This window comes from Ricinus communis, chromosome 3 (genome assembly GCF_019578655.1).
Source record: "Ricinus communis isolate WT05 ecotype wild-type chromosome 3, ASM1957865v1, whole genome shotgun sequence".
Lineage (NCBI taxonomy): Eukaryota > Viridiplantae > Streptophyta > Magnoliopsida > Malpighiales > Euphorbiaceae > Ricinus > Ricinus communis.
Window position 1 is genome coordinate 2,954,503 of NC_063258.1, and position 26,721 is coordinate 2,981,223.

At 35.7% G+C, this 26,721-nt stretch overlaps 1 protein-coding gene across 4 annotated transcripts in view; it reads left to right on the forward strand.

Annotated features, from left to right (window-relative positions):
* Nucleotides 1-14,861, forward strand: part of LOC8258078 (calcium-transporting ATPase 10, plasma membrane-type) — a 32,091-nt gene extending 17,230 nt beyond the window's left edge. For 3 of the 4 annotated variants that reach the window (XM_025157183.2, XM_025157184.2, XM_015718659.3), the window contains 28 exons: nucleotides 215-284; nucleotides 1,996-2,066; nucleotides 2,169-2,252; nucleotides 2,340-2,417; nucleotides 2,500-2,571; nucleotides 4,156-4,239; nucleotides 4,328-4,410; nucleotides 4,499-4,607; nucleotides 4,682-4,737; nucleotides 4,984-5,026; nucleotides 5,106-5,189; nucleotides 5,636-5,773; nucleotides 5,904-5,969; nucleotides 6,048-6,146; nucleotides 6,960-7,070; nucleotides 7,613-7,783; nucleotides 8,853-8,912; nucleotides 10,813-10,977; nucleotides 11,102-11,218; nucleotides 11,553-11,651; nucleotides 11,937-12,074; nucleotides 12,188-12,288; nucleotides 13,028-13,073; nucleotides 13,274-13,408; nucleotides 13,895-14,002; nucleotides 14,104-14,195; nucleotides 14,340-14,434; nucleotides 14,530-14,861. In XM_025157183.2, coding sequence (XP_025012951.2) covers nucleotides 215-284; nucleotides 1,996-2,066; nucleotides 2,169-2,252; nucleotides 2,340-2,417; nucleotides 2,500-2,571; nucleotides 4,156-4,239; nucleotides 4,328-4,410; nucleotides 4,499-4,607; nucleotides 4,682-4,737; nucleotides 4,984-5,026; nucleotides 5,106-5,189; nucleotides 5,636-5,773; nucleotides 5,904-5,969; nucleotides 6,048-6,146; nucleotides 6,960-7,070; nucleotides 7,613-7,783; nucleotides 8,853-8,912; nucleotides 10,813-10,977; nucleotides 11,102-11,218; nucleotides 11,553-11,651; nucleotides 11,937-12,074; nucleotides 12,188-12,288; nucleotides 13,028-13,073; nucleotides 13,274-13,408; nucleotides 13,895-14,002; nucleotides 14,104-14,195; nucleotides 14,340-14,434; nucleotides 14,530-14,543 — 2,589 coding nt within the window. In that variant the 3' untranslated portion in view covers nucleotides 14,544-14,861. Of the gene's footprint in view, nucleotides 1-214; nucleotides 285-1,995; nucleotides 2,067-2,168; nucleotides 2,253-2,339; nucleotides 2,418-2,499; nucleotides 2,572-4,155; nucleotides 4,240-4,327; nucleotides 4,411-4,498; nucleotides 4,608-4,681; nucleotides 4,738-4,983; nucleotides 5,027-5,105; nucleotides 5,190-5,635; nucleotides 5,774-5,903; nucleotides 5,970-6,047; nucleotides 6,147-6,959; nucleotides 7,071-7,612; nucleotides 7,784-8,852; nucleotides 8,913-10,812; nucleotides 10,978-11,101; nucleotides 11,219-11,552; nucleotides 11,652-11,936; nucleotides 12,075-12,187; nucleotides 12,289-13,027; nucleotides 13,074-13,273; nucleotides 13,409-13,690; nucleotides 14,003-14,103; nucleotides 14,196-14,339; nucleotides 14,435-14,529 lie in introns of those variants that run through there. The other variant, XM_048371710.1, reaches the window with a different exon arrangement.
* Nucleotides 14,862-26,721: the final 11,860 nt, after the last annotated feature.

The following is a 26,721-nucleotide window of genomic DNA, read 5'->3' on the forward strand; positions in this document are numbered from 1 at the left end:
TCCTGTTTTCAAATTGATTCTGGTCTCCGAACTTATAATTCATCATTGCAAGTACTTGTACAGCCTTCTGCTTCCTTTTGTTCTTTTATCTTTTCGTTAATTATTGTTTTCATGTTCTCAATATTGGTCTCTTTTATATGCCATTTATGTGAACCTGATATATTCTTAGTACTTTACAGTTGTTTCATGTCTTGGACTTCATTTTGTCGTACAGGGTATCAAGGAGGGATGGTATGATGGGGCCAGCATTGCTTTTGCTGTTATTCTTGTCATTGTTGTGACAGGTACAGAGATGCAAGTGCAACCTTTCTCTTAATTGGTTTTGCTTTATGCATAATAGTCTAGTGGAGTCTGATATGTGAAGAAACTTCCTCTATCGCATGGGCAAATGTTCTTGGGACAATTGAGCATTTGATTTCTCACACATGTACAGACTAGTTAATCAATTGTAGATCCATTAAAATACTCTATTACAGCTGTTCATTATCTTAAGAAAAGTAGGGTTGTAATTGGGTATGTGTATTTGAGCTTAATAAAGATCTAGAAGCTTTTATTTTGCTGATTTGAGTAAATATACATATTGGCTAGTCTAAGTATGCCAAACTGTTTGCACAAACAAAAACATATGCACATACATGTTTTTATCTTTTAACTATTATGGGAGTATGATAATTTCAAAATGTATATGAAGAGCTTTAATGTTGTGTGAGTTGATGTTTTGTTTTTAAATTGAGTTTCTTCTTAATGGACAGTGGTCTGATGTCTATCCCACAAGCCCTTAATTGGTTTTGGTCAAGGAAGATTTTCTTTTCTTGTTAACATAGAAAGTGCATACTGTGTGGGATAGGGACTTGATGCCTGTATGTAAGTGTTGGTTCAATCCCATAGTTTTCCGCCTCCGAGGGAAGCATCATTTTGGGAGGCAGAGCATCAGGTTTTGAGTTTACTAGCAAGAACTAATTGAGAGACAGAGACCTTTAGAAAGAACTAATTTGAGAGATACAGACTGTAATTCTCTTGAATGCATCTCTCTCATAGTGGATTCTGTAGAGTAGCTGATTTGCTAAACCACCTTATAGCTTTTTTTTTTTCTTTCCTTATTTAGCTTTTATCACATAAATATCAGAGACGCTGCTGTATGCAAGCTCCTATTTTAATGCCTAAGGGTCCCTTTGCATGTCAGCAATGTAGGCTGCTTGCATTTTCCTGCAAGCATATTTATCTAAGTTTGTGTGTATTTATACTAGAAACTTCACAGCTGTGGGATTTTGTGTCAATTGTTGCTCCCTTGTTATTGTTCTGATACAAACAAGGGGATAAAGTGGTTGACTGTGGACATGATACCCCATGTATAGCTTATATAATAAGTAATTGTTCTTGTTTGATATCAATGTTCAGAGTTCTTCAACTTCCTATCCCTTTGGCTGGATAGGGTGGAAAGAAGGAATCATAACAGTACAACTAGTTAAATTTCTTTTATGACATTTACAAGGAGTAGCATAAATTAATTGACCATAGGGGTATTAAAGAAGATCGGGCTCATTTTGCTCTCCCTTTTTATTACCAATCTGCCCAAATTGCAGGGATTTTTCTTAAGATTGTCCATCGAAAGAGATAAAATGACATTTTTCCTTTATTAGTTGCTTTTTCTATTTGAGCATTGTAGGTCCCTTCTTCCTGACTTTTTCTCGTTTACAGTTCAGTCCTCCCTTTTCCTCCTCCACCAAATGCAGTGTTACTTCATTTGCTTGCTCCACTAATACATTAATGTCCACAAGATTCTTCTATGATGTGGATAATACTGGTGATGATCAGATAAAAGTGTATCTGTTGAGCTTTCTGCATGTTAATTGATAGTCAAGTCTCGCTTTCTATTCTAGTCATTATTTTTTTGTTCTTTGTTAAACAATTCCAACTTTAAGAAGCCATAAAAATATATTATTATATGCTATTCCTCTGTTGAAGATTATAACATTTAATTCCTTTGATCTTCAGCTGTCAGTGATTATAAACAATCTCTTCAGTTTCAAAATTTAAATGAGGAGAAGAGAAATATACATATGGAGGTGCAATTTCATAGCGCTAGAAGTTCCTCTTCACTTGAAATTTTCTTTTCATTTGTTATTTTTACTCATTCTTTTGTCTTTTACTATGAAATGTTTCTGCAGGTTATTAGAGGTGGGAAAAGAGTTGATGTTTCCATATATGATCTTGTTGTTGGGGATGTTGTGCCCCTCAACATTGGTGACCAGGTAGGTACATCAGCTCTATGTTCTTCTAATATATTTCACTTCCAGCTTCTTTGGCATATTGTGTTGACTCTTTGAATACATCTTTAGGTACCTGCTGATGGAATTCTAATTACTGGTCACTCTCTTGCAATTGATGAATCAAGCATGACTGGGGAAAGCAAGATTGTATGCCCCTTCCAACTTATCCATAAGTTTGTGAATTGGTTAATGGTGCCCTGTTTATTATATGTGATTATTAATTCTGCAGGTACACAAGAATTCTAGAGAACCATTTCTAATGTCTGGATGTAAAGTGGCAGATGGTAGTGGCACCATGCTGGTATAGTTCATTTTGTTTCTCTTTGCCAAGCCCAGTTTTTTATCAACCTCTTTAATTTCTTATAGGCAATTTATGAAGCTATTTTAGGTTGGATCTTAGCAAATAATTGGTTTGAGCAAGCACTTCTCTCTGTTTCTTCATGAGCGACTTGTGCTTTCCTGCTGATTTTCAGTACTGCAACCAAACAACATATAATAAACTGTTTTCTCAACCAATGTATGTGCAGAATAATTTCAGTGGAAGGTTATTGTGCATGAAACAAACTAATTGTGGCCTTGGCCTTTCTTAGAGTTATTTGGATATAATCTGATGGATGTCTGCAGATGTATTCTATCAATTACCTTGTATAGATAAGGCACCTGGATACTTCAACTATTTTGAAATGTTCTAGCTGCTAGTTTTTGATCTGTCAAAAGACTCCGCGCATTAGTTGCTGCGATAATAGTCCTGTAGTTATGCCTTTTTTGAAAAGCTTTGTAGTCTAAAAGGGGGAAAAGGAAAACAGAAAACGAGATACCTGAAGAAAGAGGTTTGGGACTGAATGCATTTCTGTAGGCTAATGGATTTGCAAACCATTACTTCTGGACTTATTGGAAGATTTTCACATATTTTAATATGTTCAGGCTATTTAAGTCTTTAAGATCTATTTCCTCCCTTTCGATATGAATGGGCAAAGGAGAAAGGGGGAAAAACACTGAACGTGGAAGAGGTTTAAGATCGAATCAGTTATTATGAGCTAATAGATTTATGAAATTATGGTTTACTTGCTGAAGAAAGCATCTTATTTGAACCCTCATCAACAAAGTTTAATGTGTTCTTGGTTGAGGATATTTTACAATGTACGTGGTCCTGTATTGAGGCTTTGGGCTAGGATATTGTAAAAGTTAGAAATCCAGATTTAATAGTGAGGGCGTTGACCATCATACTGGGGTTTATTTGTGCCTGCTTGCATGGATGTCGGCAACAAGAAGGTGCCATGTATTTCCTTTCCCCTTTGTAAGATGAGTCTTGGTATTCTATTGTCCCTCTCACCTCACCTCATGAGACTAAAAGGTCTATTTTTTTGGGTTCAGTTTTAGTTGATTATTTTCACTAGATTTTTTTCTAGTTGATAAACTCTTGGCCTGGCAATTGTGATGATATATTTAGCTAGGTCTGTCAATATATGTATATGTTGTCATTTCCTTTTTCCTAATTGGCACCAAGTCCATTGGATCTGATATTACAGAGTCCTCACCTTTTCTCTATGTTCTGTTATTTTGTGATTTTCCTGGAACTACATGGATGGTGCTCACTTCTGTTTAGAGATAGTTAGAATCATTAGGCGGCAGCAATGCAATCTTTCTTGTTTAGATATTGTTAGAATCTTTAGTATATTGCCTTCTTTTGAAAAAATTATCATTCAGTTATGACCGTCACACATTAGTTTATACGAAAAGGAATTATTGCAACAAATGTTGTTTTCTACTCGACATAAATTTGAAAAAACTTCTTCTTTTCCATTTAGCATAATAAAGGAACAAAAATTAAGAGACCTTGGTGGTCTCAACTTGTCTTCATGGTTTCAATATTTTCTTTTTCCAGGTGACAAGTGTGGGGATTAACACTGAATGGGGGTTACTTATGGCTAGCATTTCAGAAGATACTGGTGAAGAAACACCGTTGCAGGTTGCTCTTCTCATTATTTCTGCAATTTCATTTTTCCTAGTTAAGTTCGGTATTATAATCTCGGCTTATTTGTGATTAATGCTGGTAGGTGCGCTTGAATGGGGTTGCGACCTTCATTGGGATTGTTGGATTGACAGTAGCTTTTCTTGTCTTGATTGTCCTTATAGTTAGGTAACTGAGCTCTCTGTTGCTGCCTCTGCCTCTGGGTGTTTCCACGTTTGCATTTGTTTTTATTTTTTTGTAATTTGTTTTGCAACAGATTCTTTACAGGCCATACAAAGAATGCAGATGGAAGTCGTCAGTTTACAGCTGGTAAAACCAGTGTTGGTGATGCAGTGGATGGAGCCATTAAAATTCTTACTGTTGCGGTATGTGAACTTCTGATGAAATGCTCTTCATATGTGCATTTCTGGTGGTCAGCTAATGTTTGAAGTTCTTTTAGGTAACCATTGTTGTAGTTGCAGTGCCTGAAGGGCTTCCCTTGGCTGTTACTTTAACGTAAGTTTCTTTATATAGAATTTCTCTATACCCTGTTCAGCACTCTTTGATTTTAAGATGAGTTATTATTTTTTCTTTCAAAGTTTCTCTTTCATTATCATTTGTGATTGTGTGGGTTATTGGTTTTTGTAGCAGATTAATTTCCAACTTTCTTTAAGGCAGATTATGATTCTGAATTTGCTGCTTCCATTGTGATATTTACAATTTACTTTGCAACTTTTTTCAAAAATTTTCTTTCTGATGCAGGCTTGCCTACTCTATGAGAAAAATGATGGCAGATAAAGCCTTGGTAGGTTGATTTTAGTTTGTCAGTTTTTTTTCTCCTCTTCAACTTTCACCACCTGTGCTAAATAGAGGTTGTACTGCAGGTGCGTAGGCTTGCAGCCTGTGAAACCATGGGCTCTGCAACAACCATTTGCAGTGACAAAACTGGAACTTTGACCTTGAATCAGGTAAATTATAATGCAGATTTAGCATAGTATGAACTTTGAAGGTTTATATATTTTCATTGTAAAGTGGGTGTATGTGGAGAATGGGTCACCACATTAGATATTTCTAGAGATGCATGAAGTTCATTTGCATATGAATACTTTTCCTTTATGTAGTTAAATTTCCTAGAGCCATATAATGGAATAGTAACCGGTTTCCTGTTGTGAATTTCTGTTTGATCTCCTCAAGAGTTCATACCTGGTTTCAAACCATTTTAATAATGAGTGCCTGTTAATATTGAGTGGGTGTGTTTTGAAAGAAAATGTTCAGCTGCATGTTTGATTTGTTCTGAGGAAAGAGTTTGTTGCTGCACCTTTTCTGTTGGGCCATCTGTTATATGGAGGTGTACATAAAGTCTTCCTATATTTTCCACCTGCTTGAATGAGCAATGTGTTTCTTTTATTTACAGATGACTGTTGTTGATGCTTATGTTGGTGGTAAAAAAATTGATCCCCCGGATAACAAGTCACAACTGTCTCCTAACCTGTTCTCCTTACTGATTGAAGGCGTGTCGCAGAACACAAATGGAAGTGTTTTTATTCCTGAGGTACAAATATATAGTTTTTTCTATATTTATTTGTATTCGTATCTTTACTTTCTAACTACAATGAAAGAAAGCAGAAAATCCAGCTATTATAGCATCACTGGAATCATGATGAGTCATTCCTTTTTGGCAGGATGGAGGAGAGACTGAGGTTTCTGGATCGCCAACAGAAAAAGCTATTCTTGTTTGGGGAGTCAAGGTTTCTTTTATGACTTAAATCTTTTTTGCCAGTGGTGAACTATAAGTTTCTAAACTCAGAATGGTTCTTTGCTCATAGCTGGGGATGAATTTTCAAGCCTCCCGATCAGAATCAACTATTATTCATGTTTTCCCATTCAACTCTCAGAAAAAAAGAGGCGGTGTGGCACTGCAATTGGTAATTTTGCTGGATTGCATCATAGTTTAGGGATAGCTGTTTTTTAGAAATGAAACAATATTTTCTAGTAATTTTCAGATTGATTTTGGAAAAAATAAACTTAACTGGCCTTTAAACTTAAGAGTGGCGGGTTCAAAGGCTAGATATTGAGGTACTTAGTATTCTAAGTGGTCGAATTGCCATTGAGTTGTTTTTAGTGATGAAACAACATTTTCTAGTAATTTTCGGATTGATTTTGGAAAAAATAAACTTAACTGGCCTTTAAACTTAAGAGTGGCGGGTTCAAAGGCTAGATATTGAGGTACTTAGTATTCTAAGTGGTCGAATTGCCATTGAGTTACTCTTAACTGTCTGTCAGATTTGCTTCCCCAATATCTGGCCTATTTTTCTTTTCTGTTATCTTAGTTGAGCTGATCGTGATGATTTTAAAAGAATGGACCAAACTAACATTGCAAAATTTTGTTCTTCTATGGATTAAGAAACTCAATTATCTTTTACAGGAGTCGTTTGGATATATTTGTTAAGCAAAACATGAATAGCTAAATTATAAAGCATTTATTTATAAAGCATTTATTTATTTATCTTTTGATTTTCTTGTATTTGTTAAGACTTCCTTCAATAATAATGTTACAGAATAGCCTTTATATGTGTATTCCTTAACCTTCTGGATATCTATGTTACTTATGGACTTTTGCCAATAAAAATATAAATGCTTTTTGGCCAAACTAGAATCATAGTAAATGCAATGATTAAAATCTGTTCTGCTGTTGCAATTCAGTGACTTCTTTTCCAAAATTCTGTTGTATTTTACAGCCTGATTCTGAAGTGCATATACATTGGAAGGGGGCTGCCGAAATAGTTTTAGCCTCCTGCACAACATACATGGATGGAAATGATCAACTAGTACCGTTGGATGATGAAAAGGTTTCTCCAAATGCTTATGTTCTGAAAGTTCCATTTGTTAGAAATAGTTGGTTGTAGTCCTCCTGTGTCTAATTGCTATACTAAACATTTTAGACAAGTTTTTTTCTTGTTTGTTTTTGTTAGAAGTTATATTTATTCTACATTGCTCGTTATTGGGCTGTTATAGTGTATATAAGTGGATTGGACACCCTCTTTCTTTGAGTTAGCTTTTGGGAATGAGTTCTAGCCAAGCCCATTTATCATGGTATCAGAGCCGGCCTTTGGTCTGCGATGATGGGTATGAACCCAGCCCGTTTATATGACACACTAAGCGTGAGGGAGGGTGTTTGAAGTTATATTTATCCCATAATGCTCGGTTATTGGGCTGTTATAGTGTATATAAGTGGATTGGGCACCCTCTTCCTTTGAGCTAGCTTTTGGGAATGAATCCTACTCAAGCCCATTTATCAGTTTTAAATCTTACAAAAGAGGCTTCTATTATTTTTGGTTTCATGTATGATATTTTAGACGATACCATGTGAAAAACTGGCTACTCTTTGCAGGCTTTATTTTTCAAGAAATCTATTGAAGATATGGCAGCTCACAGTTTGCGTTGTATTGCTATTGCTTATCGACCTTATGAGATGGATAAAATTCCAGTTAATGAACAAGACCTGACTCAATGGCAGTTGCCTGAGGATAATCTTGTGTTGCTAGCTATAGTTGGCTTAAAGGTACTAATTTTGATTGAACTTATAGGGATGCCTGTTTTGATGGTTCAATTTATTTCTTTTTCTGCTTTTTGGGTTTTGTTGTCTTATTTATTTTGGTCATTCTTTTATTTCGTTTTATTTTTGCTGACATTAGGATTTAACAATTTACAAAATGCCAGATAAGACTCTTAATGTTGTCACATTGTCCTGTAGACCCATTTTGCATGTGTTGTAATATAACTACCTTATTGCATGAACCCTTGCACAATCTAATTGTGCATATTTATAATTTAATCTTATCAAAGATAATTACTGAATGATGATTTTTTAATTTGTAATATAGTGATCTTGAAACGATACTGTAATTGGTCACTGAGGCAAATGTGAAATGAAGCAACAGTAGCATTATCATTCTTTAACCAAAAAAGTCTATTCCTTAAGGTATTTTAGAATCTTTTTCTTATTTTATTCTTGACAAAACAATTAACTTCGTCTGCAAACACAGTAGAGCTTCAATAGAAGGGAAAAGGAAATAAAATCAGAACACATAAAACTGAAGCAATGGTTAATCCATTTTCTTGTACACTCTGCATCTATCTATCGCACAGAAACACATATGCGGACACATATGTATATGTAGTTAGTACAACATTTCAATATTATGTGATTCTTTCATTTATTACAAAGGCATTTGAACTAATTCCGTTGCAAACATCTTTATTTGTAATAATTTTATTGCAATTTTCCAATTGTTAGTAGAGTTAACAAGTTCAATCTTCTATGGGATAAATTACATTGGAAACTGAACTTGCCACATTTCTTTTTTGGAAAAAGAATTTTAATTTTTTTAATATTCAAATATGAATTTCACTGCATTTAGCAGCATTTTTAGAATTTTACTCGTAGAGTTATGGCATAAAGATCTCTTTTGGGTTGCTTATGTGGCATCTAAGTATAATAAGTTTAGTAAAATTAGAATTGAAGTTGTTGCTTGCATATGGATTTCACAAAGATTTGTAGATGCTCCGAGCATCACCCAAGAATGTAAAGACCTGTTTAGCATAATAATTTGTTTTGAGACTCAATGCAGGACCCTTGTCGCCCTGGAGTCAAAGAAGCTGTGCAACTATGTCAAGATGCTGGTGTGAAGGTATGCTTATGATGCCAAAGTTAATTGAAATAGTGAAGACATTCTATTGTGATTATGTCTTTAATGAGAATTTCTCAGTTCATTGTGGTATTGTCTGTCCTTTGTCTTTCCAATTTATGATTTTATTTTGGGAAAAGGTGCATTTTTACCCCCCATGTTTCTTGTGTTGAGTAGATTAGCCTCTAAAATATTTTTCGGCACAAATAAACCCTTAAACTAATGAAAACCTTGAATCTATACCCCTCTCCCAACTTAATATTTAACAGATACTAACCCTGTTAATAATTAAACATAAAATATACTTAAAATGATAATGTAGCATTATAAAATAAATAATTAATTAAAAATAAAACAAAAAATATTACAATTATTTCTTTTCACCCTTACCCACCTCTACTATGGGTACCACCACAACCACTGACACCACCGGCCATGGTAGTGGTTCTCTCAACTGCAAATCAGGCCCATTCTTTGGTGTTTGGTTCTCTCTAATCCTTGCTCATGTATCTTTTTTCTTTATCTCACTGCTCATCACCACTTTCTATTAAATCCCTCTTGGTCTCGTGGCCGCTTGCTTTCTAATCAGTGTTTGGGCTTCTCTTTAGTTCAAGTGTCTTCAGCTTGACAACCATGGCTGCTTAATGAATTAAAGTCGTAGAAGTAAACAACTCTCTGTTTTACTGGTGACAAAGGATCAATGGTTACGATATGGCTGGCATATGCCGGAAAATGAAGATACTTTCATTTCAAATCTTCAAAGAATCATTCAATTCCTGCATCAATTGAACGGCTTACCCACTCTCTTCCGTTCAAGTGTCTACTCTTTGCACTATGCTTTTAGTGAACGGTTTGAAGTTCAAACTGCAGAATTCAAATTTTTGAAGCTTTTGGAGTTGATAATCATAGGATTCAGATCTGTAATAATAATAATGAGGAGGACGACGATTGCAGTTTTGAGGTTCCTATTTTGGATGGTTCGGTGAAAAAATGGGTGCAGGGAGGATCGAGGATGCTAGTTTAGTATAGGCAGTTGATGAATGGGGAAATAAAAGAGAGATTGTCTTTGTATTTGATTGAATCAGTTTTTGTTGCATGTCCTTCCGAAAAACAACATGGGATTGATTTTCTCAGGTTTATTAATCAACTTTCTGTCAGTGTGTTAATCAACTTTCTGTCAGTGTGTTCTTTCTTTAAGATAATTCTTACATTAAAGAAATAGCCTCATCAAGAACTTTTTGCGTATATGAAGAGGTTTGGTTTTGTATTTTTGCATTAGTGGGTAAATTCTTTTAGTATGATCGCCTGAGTTGTGAGTACTATTTGTAGTTGAGAACCACTAGCATGACTGGTGATGGTAGTGGTTGTGGCGGCAGTGACGGTGGAGGGTGGGTAAGGGTGAAAACAAGTAATTGCATTCTCTTTTGTTTTATCTTTAATGAATTATGTAAATAATGTGTTAGCCAATCACTCATTGACACATAAATTGTTATTTTTTTATTTTTAATTACAGCGGGTGATTATATTTCACATCATCATTTTTAACATTTCTTATGTTTAATTATTAATAGAGTTAGTGTCTGTTAAATATTAAGTTGGGAGAAGGGCATAGATTCAAGGTTTTCATTAGTTTAAGGATTTATTTGCTCCTATAAATAGTTTTGGGGCTAATCTGCTCTATGCACGAAACTTTATGGGCAAAAATGCACCTTCTCCCTTTAATTTTTCTTTTCAGTTCTGATGTTTCCTTAAGAAAAAAACTACATGGTTATCCTTTTGGGAATTGCAATTAGATACAAACCCAGTATTGCATTCTTGCAATTATTGTTAACTTCAGCACACTAATATTGCAACTTACAATAGTAATTTGAAGAAGTCTTAAATTATCTTTACTTCTCCATAGGTGCGCATGGTCACTGGTGATAATATTCAAACTGCTAGAGCAATTGCTTTGGAATGTGGGATTCTAGGTTCAGATGAAGATGCAGTGGAGCCTATTCTTATTGAAGGAAAAGTTTTTCGGGCCTACTCAGATGAAGAAAGGGAAAAAGTTGCCGAGAGGATATCTGTATGACCATGGATCTATCTTAAAAGTTCTTTTTGTATCTTCATATGCCTATTCATGTCGTAATAGTATTACTTGTGGTGGTAGGTATGTTAGAACTTTATGCTTGACCTAATTGGATGTGTAGGTAATGGGACGATCTTCTCCGAATGACAAGCTTCTGCTTGTGCAAGCATTGAGAAAGAGGAAACATGTTGTTGCCGTAACTGGGGATGGTACAAATGATGCACCTGCTTTGCATGAGGTTTGTTTGGTTCTTATCCTTAAAACTCATGAACTATTTTATGTCGGAGAGCATTTCTTTAGGCAACTTGTTAGGATAAAACACTTATCCTGGCAATCGTGCTATTGTAACTTGGTTTATTATCACCTGAAGCTCTAGATATTTGGTGTTTGTCTTTTTGTTGACGAGTCTCAACATTTGGCTAATCTTATACAACAATGATCATTCTATATTTTTGTTTTCTTCAATCTTTTGTGCATCTAAACTCGGTGTTTTTTATTTTTATCTTTTACTTATTTAAAGTGTTGTTATTCTTGTAGTCAATTAAATGTTATGGTTAACATTTTATTTTCAGGCGGATATTGGCCTTTCAATGGGGATTCAAGGAACAGAAGTTGCCAAGGAGAATTCAGATATTATTATCCTGGATGATAACTTTGCATCAGTTGTGAAGGTTAGCTATGTTTATATATTTCCCTGACTTTAATTTGATTATTTGAACTTTGAAGTATTTTCCAGAGATCCAACTACTGTATCAGGATTAGAATCAGGCTTTTGTAACCATATTTCCCAAATGTTACATTAATGAGGTCCCAGCATGCTATTCTGCATTTCATATATAATTGAACCCTTCTGTTAGTTTGATGATTGAGAATAAAACTTCTCTTCAACTAATACAATGTAAAATGTTTTTGAATCTGTGAAACTGTCAATAATTTAGGGTATCTGTTTTATGTAGGTTGTACGATGGGGTAGATCCGTATATGCAAATATTCAGAAATTTATCCAGTTTCAGCTTACTGTTAATGTTGCTGCTCTCATTATAAATGTTGTAGCTGCAGTTTCATCTGGTGATGTCCCATTAAATGCTGTTCAGGTTTGTGCTCTCTCTCATTCTTGACTATAAAAAAAGGTCACAGATACAAAAGAAAAAGGGACTAACTAATACTCCTTTTCTGTCTGACTTGGTTTCCTTTTCTTCTTGTACAGCTTCTCTGGGTTAACCTTATCATGGATACTCTTGGAGCGCTGGCATTGGCAACTGAACCACCTACGGATCATTTAATGCATAGGCCTCCTGTTGGTCGCAGGTAAAAATTATTACAAGGGCTGGCTCTTTGTCAGACTAATATCTGTTTGAGGATCTTCAGAACTGAACTGAACTTGACCTGTACTGAATTGGAGCTCATATCTAAAGAGTTAAGGTGGTTGAAAATAAAATATTAGGAAAATAAGGAATTCTAGTCAGTTGGTAGCAAGAGTCGGTATTGGTTCTTATTCTTTTTGAATTTTAGATCTTCTCTTTCACAGTTACAGTACAGATTCTGAGGTGGATAGTGTGATATTTGGTATGCATAGTTTATCTAATTAGCTTAGATTTATACTTAGTACTTCGATTTTTGCCTTAATGTATAGTACTTCATTTACAGAATTCGAGGCCGCTTTCGCTATTCATCTCTCTGTTCTTCGACCTGATTGATGGTGCTCTATATAACTTGAGCATATCTACATCTGCCTGATGTTAACCTCTTTGTCAGATCTAAGTTGTCCCCTCAATCTGAAAACATGTTCAATTAGAATAATTTATGCTGCCTAATGTCATACTTGTCTTGGTTTTATGATTTCTTTTAAATTTTCTCCTTGCTCATGATGCTAGAGGTTTTGAACTAATGAACAATACAGAAATTCCTTGGAAATTAAGCCATCTATATACTGATTATTGATTTAAATTTACTTGTTCATGTTTTATACATTTAGTTATTTTCATCCAAACCAAATTAACTAGCAAATTTTCCTTTGCAATTTGGACTCTTATGTCATTGTGCTCAGGGAACCTCTAATAACCAACATCATGTGGAGGAACCTGCTGATACAGGTATATGTGGTTTAATTTGTTTTATTCTGGTTAGAGTTACAACTGTTGTGAAGTAGATGGTTAACAAGTATGTTCTCAGTATTTGATTTAGGTTTAATGATGATATGTTTCTTTCTTTTCTTCTTTTCTTCTTCTTCTTCTTCTTCTTCTTCTTCTTCTTCTTTTTTTATTTTTTTTATTTTTCCTTTTGGGAAATCCAGGCAGCATACCAGGTGATCGTGTTGCTTGTCCTTAATTTCCATGGAAAGAGTTTATTGGGTTTGAAGAATGATGACCCTGAGCATGCAAACAAAGTGAAGGATACCTTGATATTCAATGCATTTGTGCTCTGTCAAGTGAGTATCTTAATTCAATAGATTTGCAAAGTGGCAATTTTTGAACTTAAACTTTCTGTTCTTGACTTCAACACTCTCTCTCTCTCTCTCTCTCTCTCTCTCTCTCTCTCTCTCTCTCTCTCTCTCTCTCTACATGTACTCACACACAAAGTTTCAATAATTGGTGCACTTACCTATTTCAGATTGGCAAGCAGTTATAATTCTTGTGTGCCATGTTTAGGTCTCAACTCTTCTTAGCTGTTGTTCTCTGACACTACGAAGAGCTAATTGTTTGAACTACAGATATTCAATGAATTTAATGCTCTCTCTCTCTCTCTCTCTCTCTCTCTCTCTCTACATGTACTCACACACAAAGTTTCAATAATTGGTGCACTTACCTATTTCAGATTGGCAAGCAGTTATAATTCTTGTGTGCCATGTTTAGGTCTCAACTCTTCTTAGCTGTTGTTCTCTGACACTACGAAGAGCTAATTGTTTGAACTACAGATATTCAATGAATTTAATGCCCGGAAGCCAGATGAGCTAAATGTTTTTGATGGAATCACAAAGAATCATCTTTTCATGGGGATCGTTGCAGTAACACTTGTTCTTCAGGTAGGACTAACTAAATTCTTTAGTTTGATTCTTGGACTTTTTGTAACTTCTGTGGTGATTTATTTACTTATTTCTAACTTCTGGGTTATTCCTTATTGTAGGTCATTATAATCGAGTTTATCGGGAAATTCACTTCAACCGTAAGACTTAATTGGAAGCAGTGGGTGATTTCTCTTGTTATTGCCTTTATCAGGTAGGCTGGGGACCAAGAATTTGTCAATTTTAAGCATAGCTGCTGAATGGACTTAATACAGCAAAACTTGATAACGGAAACTGGGTGTATCACTTTTTGTATTATGCTTTGACTAATGAGATTGTTTATTTTCTTCCCCAATAGTTGGCCTTTGGCTCTTGTTGGCAAACTGATACCTGTTCCAGAAACTCCCTTGCACAAGTTCTTTTCCAGGTGTTTTCGACGAGGGAACTCCCAGAGTATGAATCTGCTTATAAATAACTCATTCTTGTGCCAGAGATTTTACTGATATTATTACATAAAATCTCAAATCCTTTTCCCGTTTATCTTTCAGGTGATTCAGTTTAAGGCACAAAGGACTTCTGCTATCAATCTATCCAAATACAAAGTGTTCCAAAAGGCGGGTTTTTTCCTTTTTCGGTTGGTTTTGTAGTTTGGTGCAGATTTACACGTTTACAGTTTTTATTGAAAGAAAGAAAATGGTAGATAGTAATGTCTTCTTTATAAATTTTGTGAATTCTTTTTCTTCTCACAATGTCTTGCCTAGATCTTCTAACCCAGATGACGGGACTCGAAATAGTAGAGAACACTTTTCCTTTTTCAGACGGATTGCGATTGTACATATAAATTTTAATTCAAAAAAAGCTCGTCTTTCGTGTTTTTCCATAATCTTCTCGAATGCTGTATTAAATATAAAAGCAGGGACAAAGGGTCATTTTGGCGGTTCAGCTCGTCACAAGGTCAAATAAGAATTGTAACTTTTTCAGTAAATTGACCCCTTAATTTTTATCTTAATTAAGTAATTAAATTTAAATTACAAAAACTAAATTAAAAAATATATTAGTAAAATAATATATACATTAATTCATCAATAAATAAAATAAGAAAAAAATTCATTAATTAAAGCATTAACTACCACTACTGTCGTCTTCACAGCTATCGTTGCTGTTGCTGCTAACAATGGACTTTCTATCGCTGCTTACCACCAACATAACCCATTCACTGCTACAAAGGTGAACCGTAGGATCATAGGCAGTGACAAGTGATTTGCTTACTTTTTCGTATTTTTGTGAGAGAGATTACAAATTAGTTGGTCCACTTTCTTTTCTTTACGCATTGAATTCATGACCGTGCATCGGGCATAAATTAGTTTAAATGACTTGAAAACGATAAGTTATGGGTTTATTTACCGAAAAAGATAAGATTCCCACCTTATCTTTTCTATCTCTTTGTATTTAGGCTCCTCTATATAAAGAGAAGTTGAGAGTAATGGAAATGGGAAAGTTTTTTCTTTCATCTATCAATATAATATTCTTCTTTATTCTCATGGCTTTCTAAATTCTTCATTTTTTCCTCTCGATCCATTGGCTATGAGCTATTTGCTTGCACGATCTGTTATTCTATGATTCAAAAGGACTAACTCGGCTATAAGAATCCAAAAGAGCAGAAATACCTCTCATAGCAAAGGTGCCTCTATACGGTCTTAGCTTGAGGATTTCTTCTGCCTTGAGTTTACAGTATGAGAATCATAGAATGAGCAGCTCTCGGCTCCATTTGGGAATGAGCAGCTCTCAGCTCCATTTGGTATCAGAGCCATGGTGACAGAGAAGAGAAACCCAACTATCATGACTTCAGAAATCACTACTCATACCTCTACTCTACAACTCTCTCCTTCTTGCAGAAAAACTATATCCAATAAGATTGACCATCTTGTGGAAATTTCTTATATACCTGAAAATGTTCAAATCGAAAACACTCTTGTACCCATTATCAACCCATATAATATCTTCAAGAAACAGAACTTTATCAGAAAAACCTTCAACCAAATCATCCACAAACAACCTTTATCTGTTAAGGAGTATGTTCAATCTTCCTCTCTTTCACAATGTTCTCTTACCTATACCACTCAGGAGCAGTATATTACTCTTGAGATTCCTACTTCCTTCATAGAACAATCGAAGAAACAGGGATACACACATCTCCATCTTGGAGCTGTCAGACTAGTCCTCTCATATCATGGCAGGATGGGTCTACCAGTTACGGCCCGTATGTCACTTTTGGATACCGGATATCTTAGATATGAGCATGCAGTAATCGGAACTATAGTCACAACACTTAACACTGGAAGTGTTGTTTTGACTTTCTTCCCCAATTTTAATCTATCTCTTAATGATCCCTATTTGTCAACTGCACTCAAGGTCCAAGTCCAAATCATTGGAGCAAATCAAGTGACCGATGCTCTCTCTGCTGCCCTGCACCACCAGATTGTCTACAGATTACAGGACCATGCCTTTAATCTCCAGATCCCAGGCTTCCAAGCCTCCTATGATGCTTTGTTTATTATGGCTGACTTTGGCCAAATTCCTACAATAGTCCAGGCCCTAAGGCAGCTGGAAAGAGAAGATCTGCAGAAGTTAATTCCAACTGAATGGGTGACCAATTATGAGAAACTCTAGGCATCTCAGACCAAGCCTGTTCAGGCCACTGACCCTCTTTTTGTTAACCAAAAAGATGGTACTGTAAAGACGATTTTCACAAAAATGGAAGTCTTCTTCTACACCTTCTATCTTCCAGGCATCAATGATACAGCCTGTGTCTAGATCTAGGGAAAAGATCCCTATTCACTCATTTCAGTCCTCTGGACATCATATTTATGCTGCCAGAATCAAGGGACACTTTATCTGGGATGTTGACCCAGGAATGTGCAGATCAGGATGCATCTGCGGAGATGATCTCGATTTTACTGAACCATGTTTTCAACGCTCTAAGCAAACTCCAAGAGACATGACTCTAGAAACTCCATGTTCAGTCATGGAACTAAGGCTAGATGACAGAGATCCAGACGGTCCTTGGATTGGCATCCATAGGAAATAAAAAGAAAATCAGGGTAAAGCTCCTCTTCCTATGTATAAGGAAGCCTTAGAACTTCTTGCAAAGAGAAGGAAAGACTGTCCTTGACATCACCTTTGACGAGATGAAGGTACTTTTGGCCTAAATGGGAATTGTGTTTGGGAAAAAGCCTTCTACTACTTGTAGAGAAGAGACTCATTCTGATCTACTAGAAGTTCAACCACCCCATGCAATGCAAAGCTGTTTCATGTTCCAGCCTGAAGATTTCCCCTCCCTAGGGAAGTCTGAAAATAAAAGATCGGAGATCCTTCCCTCAAGGATTACTCCCTCAGGATCCATAGAGCCTCTCACTCCACCAGAAGAGGTCCTAAATTGGCAGACCTCAAATTTCATAGTTCATAATTCTTATCTAAAGAAGATAGATGGAAAATTGGATCAGGCTCTTCATTTGGCTCACAAGTTGGACCAGAAGTTGGACACCTTCTCTCAAGAAGTACTCCAACTATATTCTTCTTTAACTGCCAAATATCAAGCCTTGGATAGAGAGCTTCAATTTCCTCAATCGATTAGCTTTCATCCAGAAGGAAAAAGAAATTACAAGGCTCAAAAGGCAGATTGATCAGATTGAACATGACCTTAGAAAAGATCAGTCTTCTACAATCCCTTTCTTTACATCAGCAGCTTCTACATCTTCTGCTATTGCCCCCTCATACTATTCTTCATTTCCTTTCCTCCCACAGCCAGAACAAGAAGGAACTCTTTACCAACCCTTTGGTACCTTCTCACATCTATACCCAAAAGGCTCCATAACTCAACAAAAGAAAATATCTCCTCCTCCAGTTTCTAAAGAAAATAAATTGCCAGACCAATCACTCATCAGCCCTTATGATTCTGATTCTTCCTCAAATACCTCTGAGATGGCTGATATCACAGAAATTCTCATGAATACCTCTACTACTGAACCCAGTCCAGAAGTAGTGGAGCCTGAGGATGGCACAGAGGATGCACAGTCATATTTTGCTCCTACTAGAGCTTCATACCCGAGGTCAAAACCGACAACTGGCACGGGACCTTGGTTCACCTTTGATGATTTGCCTCCATCAAAATGGAGGGATAAGCTTTCTGAATTTTTGGCATGGATTGATCTCCAAATGACTTTTGATGGTGCCACACTTAAAAAGGTCCTTTCTGAATTTGTTACGAGATTCATAAGGAGTTTAAGAGATTGGTTTCAGTCACAGCCTGAGTATACCAAGCTCCAATTTGTGACGCTACCAACTCCATCAGCTGCAGTCACAGTACTCCATAATCACTTCCTTGGAAGTTATGATCTCATTATACGACAATAAAAATAAGAATACTTTGATTGAAAATGTTATTCGTTGAAGATCAAGGATCTGGAAAGACATTATTCTGCTATGTCTAAGTTATATTATGTCATTGGAGGGCATGACGGTGATGATACATTGAAATATACTTTCATCACCTCATTACCAGATGAAATACAACTAGAAGTCAACAACATGATCGCCGCAACAAAAAAACCAGCCACCTCCATTACCCTTGGAGAAATCTAGCAGTTCACTCTCTCTTCCATCAAGAGATTATGTGACCAGCAAGAATTGTTCAGAAAGTTGTCTCAGCGAGATTTGATTGTTCAAAAGGCCTGTAACAAAAGCCACCTTAAGATTAAATGCAAGGCTTCAAATTGCGTCTGCTCTAGTCACAAGAAGAAAATCAGACATCATTTCCAAAAATACCCGCACAGCTGAAACAAAGAATTCAGAGGAAAAAGGCCACGCTCAAAAGGATTCAGATATTTTCGGAGAAAGAGGAATCAAGGCCACAAATCAGACAGATGCTACATCTGCCGAAAGAAAGGGCACTATGCTAGGAATTGCCCCCAAAATCCGGAAAAATCAGCGAGGATGACACAACAAGTTAGCATGTTTATGTCTCTACCAGATTCATTTGAAGAAGATATAGAGTCGCTCTTATCAGAACAAGACGATCTTACTCTAGAAAGTCTCTTTGGAATAGAAGCAGAATATTCAGACTCTACTGAATCTTCAGAGTCCTCTTCAGATTCTGATGATAGTGAGATTCCAATTCTGATGATCAGTCTCTCCTCAAAAGAAGAGAAGGACATTCTAACAAATGTGATACAGTACCCTTTCTCTCCATATCCACTCCCTGAGTTATCTCAGCTTGCTACCAAAATTACTCTAGTTCCTTATGTTCCTATACAAGTTTTGCCTTCAAAGTATGCAAAACCTGTTCCAGTTATAGCTTTCTTTGACACTAGAGCTCAAAGAAGCATGATGAATCCCGAAGTCCTCCCATCTGAATACTGAAAATCTCATGTTCAGTTTTTCAGAGCAGCAAATGGTCAAACTTTCAAGACTATCCTGATCACAAAGCAAAAAATTGGGATACAGTTTTTTCCTGATTGTGTGGTATGGACGCACATCATTGGCTCAGATCTCCCAAACAAAGATCTCTTAATAGGGTTTGATGTTTATCATCAAGCTCAAAGGCTTCAAATTCTTCCTAATGGAATAAAGTTCAAGAGGCAATTTCGTCCATACACAGATACCTCTAATCTGTTCACTATAGCAGATACAGAATCACCATTCTTGCAATACAAAGAAAAACTCCTTCCTTTTTATCCAGAATCTCATTCACATTTCCAACATCCTTTTCCCTTGTGGAAAAATCCCCAGTTCTATATCAGCCTCCCTTTCAAGCTCAATGAAGACATCAACCCAACAAAGGCCACCCATCTAGGCATGTCTCCTACAGATTTAGCCCTTGCCAGATCGGAATGCTTGACTCTGTTACAACAAGGCCTTATTGAGCCCACAACCTCACAATGGGCCTGTCAAGCCTTTTATGTGGAAAAAAGATTTGAAAAATTAAGGGGGAAAAAAAACTTGTTATTGATTACAAGCCTCTGAATCATTTTTTGCAAGACAACAAATTTCCTCTCCCTCGAATTTCGAACCTAAAAGTCCACATTCAAAAGGCCCAGTTCTATTCAAAATTTGACATCAAGGCTGGATTTTGGCAATTGGGTATCCATCCCTCAGAAAGATACAAAACAACCTTTTGTATCCCAAACGCCCAATATCAATGGACAGTCATGCCTTTTGGGCTCAAAACAGCTCCTTCATAGTTCCAAAAAATAATGATAGAAATATTTGGGCCCATCCTTTACTCCTCCCATATCTACATTGATGACATTCTCCTATTCTCAGAGACAGCTGAGGAACATCATCAACTCCTGAAGTAATTCCTTGCTATCATCCAAAAGTATGGAATCTGCTGTCAGAAAAAAAGAATATTATTGGCCAGCAAGAGATAGAGTTTCTTGGCATGCATTTCAAAGACGGCCAATACACGTATGGTCCACACTTGATAAAAGAGCTTGATTACTTTCCAGATGAGAATCTCTCTGTAAAACAAATACAACAATTTCTTGGGATACTCAACTATGTCAGGGAAGCCATACCACACCTGTCCAGTTACACATGTCATCTTTCCAAAATGCTAAAAAAAGACCCTCCCCCTTGGGGAACAGAACAGACTACAACTGTCTAGAGAGTAAAAGAATTGGCTCACGATCCTCCACCCCTCACCATTCCATCTACAGGAAATCTTATCCTACAGGCGGACGCATCTGATCATGCGTGGGGGGCCATTCTTCTTAAAAATCTCAACAAGGAACAACTGTGTGGTTATGCATCAGGACAATTTTCTCCATCAGAAAAGCATTACCACTCAACATACAAAGTTTGAGTTTTCCTGATTAGTCAACACTTCTTGGTTCGGATGGATAATTCTTCATTTCCAAAAATCCTTGAGTCTAACTAAAAGACCTTACCAGAACCTCAATTATTGAGGTTAAAATCATGGTTCAACAGATATGATTTTGAAGTTCAGCATATAAAAGGGACGAGAAATCTCATCCCAAATTTCTTATCCAGATTGTCAAAACCACAACCAAAACACCAACCTATTGTCCTCCTCACCTCAACAGTGAATCTTCCTATAATCTTCATGGCCTCTTCATCCTCAAAAAACCCCCTGCAACCTCCCTCACCACCAGATCTTCCCACAAATCTCACAATAAAACAGGTCAATGATTTTGCCAAAAATATGATGTTTCATTATTTGGCAACTATCCAATAAACTTTCTCGCTACCAACCCAACCCAGTTTCTTTTATCCAGATTACCCTTGATGCTTAATTTATCACCTTTCTCCTACCCATCCAAAAATTGAAAGTGAACTATGGTTTCTATAGTGTCTTTCCACAATCTGTTATCATGCTATAGAAATACCAGTCATGGATCTCCTATACTTCTTCAATATTGAATATGGTAGAGACATAGACATGCTAACTTGCTGTATCATCCTCGCTGATTTTTCCAAATTTTGGGGGCAGTTCCTAGCATAGTGCCCTTTCTTTCGGCGGATGTAGCATCTGTCTGATTTGTGGTCTTGATTCCTCTTTTTCCAGAAATATCTGAATCCTTTTGAGCGTGGCCTTTTTCCTCTGAATCCTTTATTTCTGCTGTGCAGGTATTTTTGGAAATGATGTCCGATTTTCTTCTTGTGACTGGAGCAGATGCAATTTGAAGCCTTGCATTTAATCTTGAGGTGGCTTTTGTTACGGGCCTTTTGAACAATCAAATCTCGTTGAGACAACCTTCTGAACAATTCTTGCTGGTCACATAATCTCTTGATGGAAGAGAGAGTGAACTGCCAGATTTCTCCAAGGGTAATGGAGGTGACTGGTTTCTTTGTTGCGGCGATCATGTTGTTTACTTCTGATTGTATTTCATCTGGTAATAAGGTGATGAAAGTATATTTCAATGTATCATCACCGTCATGCCCTCCAATGACATAATATAACTTGGACATAGCAGAATAATGTCTTTCCAGATCCTTGATCTTCAACGAACAATATTTTCAATCAAAGTATTCTTGTTTTTATTGTCGTATAATGAGATCATAACTTCCAAGGAACTGATTATGGAGGACTGTGACCGCAACTGATGGAGTTGGTAGCATCACAAATTGGAGCCTGGTATACTCAGGCTGTGACTAAAACCAATCTCTTAAACTCCCTGTGAATCTCGTAACAAATTCAGCAAGGACCTTTTTAAGTATGGCACCATCAAAAGTCATTTGGAGATCAATCCATGCCAAAAATTCAGAAAGTTTATCCCTCTATTTTGATGGAGGCAAATCATCAAAGGTGAACCAAGGTCCCGTGCCAGTTGTCGGTTTTAACCTCGGGTATGAAGCTCTAGTAAGAGCAAAATATGACTGTGCATCCTCTGTGCCATCCTCAGGCTCCACTACTTCTAGACTGGGTTCAGTAGTAGAAGTATTCATTAGAATTTCTGTGATATCAGCCATCTCAGAGGTATTTGAGGAAGAATCAGAATCATAAGGGCTGATGAGTGATTGGTATGACAATTTATTTTCTTTAGAAAGTGGAGGAGGAGATATTTTCTTTTGTTGAGTTATGGAACCTTTTGGGTATAGATGTGAGAAGGTACCAAAGGGTTGGTAAAGAGTTCCTTCTTGTTCTGGCTGTGGGAGGAAAGGAAATGAAGAATAGTATGAGGGGGCAATGGCAGAAGATGTAGAAGCTGCTGATGTAAAGAAAGGGATTGTAGAAGACTGATCTTTTCTAAGGTCATGTTCAATCTGATCAATCTGCCTTTTGAGCCTTGTAATTTCTTTTTCCTTCTGGATGAAAGCTGGTGTAATCGGTTGAGGAACTCGAACCTCTCTATTCAAGGCTTGATATTTGGCAGTTAAAGAAGAATATAGTTGGAGTACTTCTTGAGAGAAGGTGTCCAACTTCTGGTCCAACTTGTGAGCCAAATGAAGAGCCTGATCCAATTTTTTATCTATCTTCTTTAGATAAGAATTATGAACTATGGAATTTGAGGTCTGCCAATTTAGGACCTCTTCTGGTGGAGTGAGAGGCTCTATGGATCCTGAGGGAGTAATCCTTGAGGGGAGGATCTCCGATCTTTTATTTTCGGATTTCCCTAGGGAAGGGAAATCTTCAGGCTGGAACATGAAACAGCTTTGGATTGCATGGGGTGGTTGAACTTCTAGTAGATCAGAATGAGTCTCTTCTCTGCAAGTAGTAGAAGGCTTTTTCCCAAACACAATTCCCATTTAGGCCAAAAGTACCTTCATCTCGTCAAAGGTGATGTCAAGGACAGTCTTTCCTTCTCTTGCGAGAAATTCTAAGGCTTCCTTATATATAGGAAGATGAGCTTTACCCTGATTTTCTTTTTATTTCCTATGGATGCCAATCCAAGGACCGTCTGGATCTCGGTCATCTAGCCTTAGTTCCATGACTGAACATGGAGTTTCTGGAGTCATGTCTCTTGGAGTTTGCTTAGAGCGTTGAAAACATGGTTCAGCAAAATCGAGATCATCTCCGCAAATGCATCCTGATCTGCACATTCCTGGGTCAACATCCCAGATAAAGTGTCCCTTGATTCTGGCAGCATAAATATGATATCCAGAGGACTGAAATGAGTGAATAGGAATCTTTTCCCTAGATCTAGACACAGGCTGTATCATTGATGCCTGGATGATAGAAGGTGCAGAAGAAGACTCTTCCGTTTTTGTGAAAATCGTCTTTACAGTACCATCTTTTTGGTTAACAAAAAGAGGGTCAGTGGCCTGAACAAGCTTGGTCTGAGATGCCTAGAGTTTCTCATAATTGGTCACCCATTCAGTTGGAATTAACTTCTGCAGATCTTCTCTTTCCAGCTGCCTTAGGGCCTGGACTATTGTATGAGTTTGGCTAGAGTCAGCCATAATAAACAAAGCATCATAGGAGGCTTGGAAGCCTAGGATCTGGAGATTAAAGGCATGGTCCTGTAATCTGTAGACAATCTGGTGGTGCAGGGTAGCAGAGAGAGCATCGGTCACTTGATTTGCTCCAATGATTTGGACTTGTACCTTGATTGCAGTTGACAAATAGTGATCATTAAGAGATAGATTAAAATTGGGGAAGAAAGTCAAAACAACACTTTTAAAAAATATACTTAATTTATTAAAATAAATATCCACCTAAAATTAAATTTCAAATTTCTTACTTCATTATAAATTTTAATGAATAAATTTTGTTTAGTTCTAATGTAATACTAGAGCTTCTTATTTTAATCTTAATAGTTAAAAATCATATAGCAAAATTAAATGAATTTGTGTAATGTGAATAGTCTACACATAAGATGTTTAACAAAGATAATTTAGTAAGATGACAAAAAATACATAGTGTCAAATATAAATAAAAATGCAAAAGGTACATATAAACTTTTAAAACGTTCCACCAAAGTAAATTAAATTCTTAAATTCAAAATAATTCAATTACACTTTTAAAAGTTTGAAAAACAAAATAGTTACATCATTGGAGCTAATTCTTTCTATTTCATCGCTTTCTACTTTTTTCAACTAATAATAGTAGTTTTGATTTTTCTTTATTAAAGTGAAAATAAGTTATTATTTTATGTTTCTTACCCACTAAAAATAAAGTAATACTTTCTCACATGTAAAAATTATAAATTGAAAAGGCAATTATTTTAGCACACAAACTAACTAGTTCTCATGCCATTAGACAGTAAAATAGACAAAATTAGCACCAAAAGATATATAATTGTTCTAATACTTTTTAAACTTTTTAGATGTAATGGAGTTATTTTGAAATTTAGAGATTTAATTGTACTTTATCTTTACTTTTTTTTCTATAAGAAAAACTTTCTTAATCTATACGCGGACTGCCTTTTTAGAACCGAGGAAATAGCTTGCATATTTTTTTTGCCTTACTTTGCTAATGAAATGAACCACAAGATATCTCCTTGTCAAGAAAAGAATCTCACGACTCTACGGCAGCTAGAAGCTAGGTGTGAATACTTTTCCCTAAATTATATTCCTCAGGCATCTGGGTTCTCCAAGGTATCCAAGAAACTGCCTCCAGTCTCATCTCTAACCAAATCCATGATTTGAATCAGGCCATGAATCGCATTAATGGCCTAATTAGCCAATCCTTTGTAGGGAGCCTGCACGAACACTGTTAGCGCTTTCAGTTCCTCTAATTCTAAACGCACCAGATAGATATTTTGGATTCTGAAATGCTCCAAAACATTTCAACCAGATTAATGTAGAGAGGTGTTATGGTGTTACATGATGATTGAGTGGATCATATGTTTTCAGATAGTTTTAAACTGGAGACCATTTTTCGAAATATGATTTCAGATGGTTTTAAACTAGAGACCCTTTTTCGATTACGCATCCTCTATAATACCTTGAACAGCAAAACAATGATAGCCACTTCTTGAAATTACACAAGCTACTAGTTCGCTTCAAGTAACTTAAAGATAAAATGCCTCCGCCTAGAAGCTAATCAGGCTCATTCATGCTAAAAAACTTGGAAGTACAGATCACACACTTTATGGAGAACTAGAGTTTAGGTACCTTTGAATACCTCATGACACCACTTGATCTACATAAAAGAAAGAAAATTGCTATTCTTGAAATTTGAATAATTGCACAGGTAAAAAATAATTGTAATAATCAATATTCGTGATACACGTATTCGTGTATTAGATTTAAAAGGTCTTTCTTGACACTTAACTACATGTTTTTTCGTTTTAATATTAATATAATATGGAATGAAAAATGTAAAATCTAGAAAAGAAAAGGATAATTGAAATTACTAGTCTTAGAATCTAGTTGTACAAAAAAAAAAAAAAAGATTTTCTTTTTTGAGTGATTTGATCGTGCAATACTTTTTTTCTTCTTATTTTATTATATTAGATTGGAGATATTATGTGAATGAATCAGCTAATAAATCTAATAAGTTAAATTCAAATTTAAAATAAAAATAGAAAAAAGTAAAAAAAAAAAAGTAAAAAGGAAAAGGTATTCTAAAGAAAAATAGTCATTTTTATTTTAAAATGTAAAAAACGATACAAATTTGATACAAATATACAAATACTAAATAAATAAACTAAATAAACTAAAAGAAACTATCAAAATAGAAATAATGTTCCAATTTTTTTTATTATTTTGTAGTAATTTCCGTAGTGATTCCAAGAAAGTTTTTGAATGAAGTTATACAACATAGTTTTTTTATTAATTTTTATTAATATTATTAATATTTTTATTTTTATTTATTTATTAATATTATTTAATTATTTAATAAATTAATATTTAATTATTGTAATATTAGTTTTCTATTTTATTCTATAGTTGTCTAAGGAATCTCTCGATTCGGAATCAAGAGAATATAAGCGGATGTCATAGATGATAAATTGATTTCTTTCTCTACCTATATCATATCACTCTATTTTTTGAGTGTTGTCTATAATCTATAATGATAATGATTGATAAATAAAAATAAATAAAAAGTGCTCAATTGAACTTTTTCTTTCAATTGGTATTTTTGTTTATCTTTGTATCTTTTATCTTTCAAAAAATCGAACTTAGGAAAGTACTTTTGCTTTACAAGTATATGTATAAAAAGGTTTATTTAGTTTCTATATGCTTATTATAACTAGTTATTTCGGTTTTCTACTAGCGGCTTTAACTATAACCTCAGTTCTATTTATTGGTCTGAGCAAGATACGACTTATTTG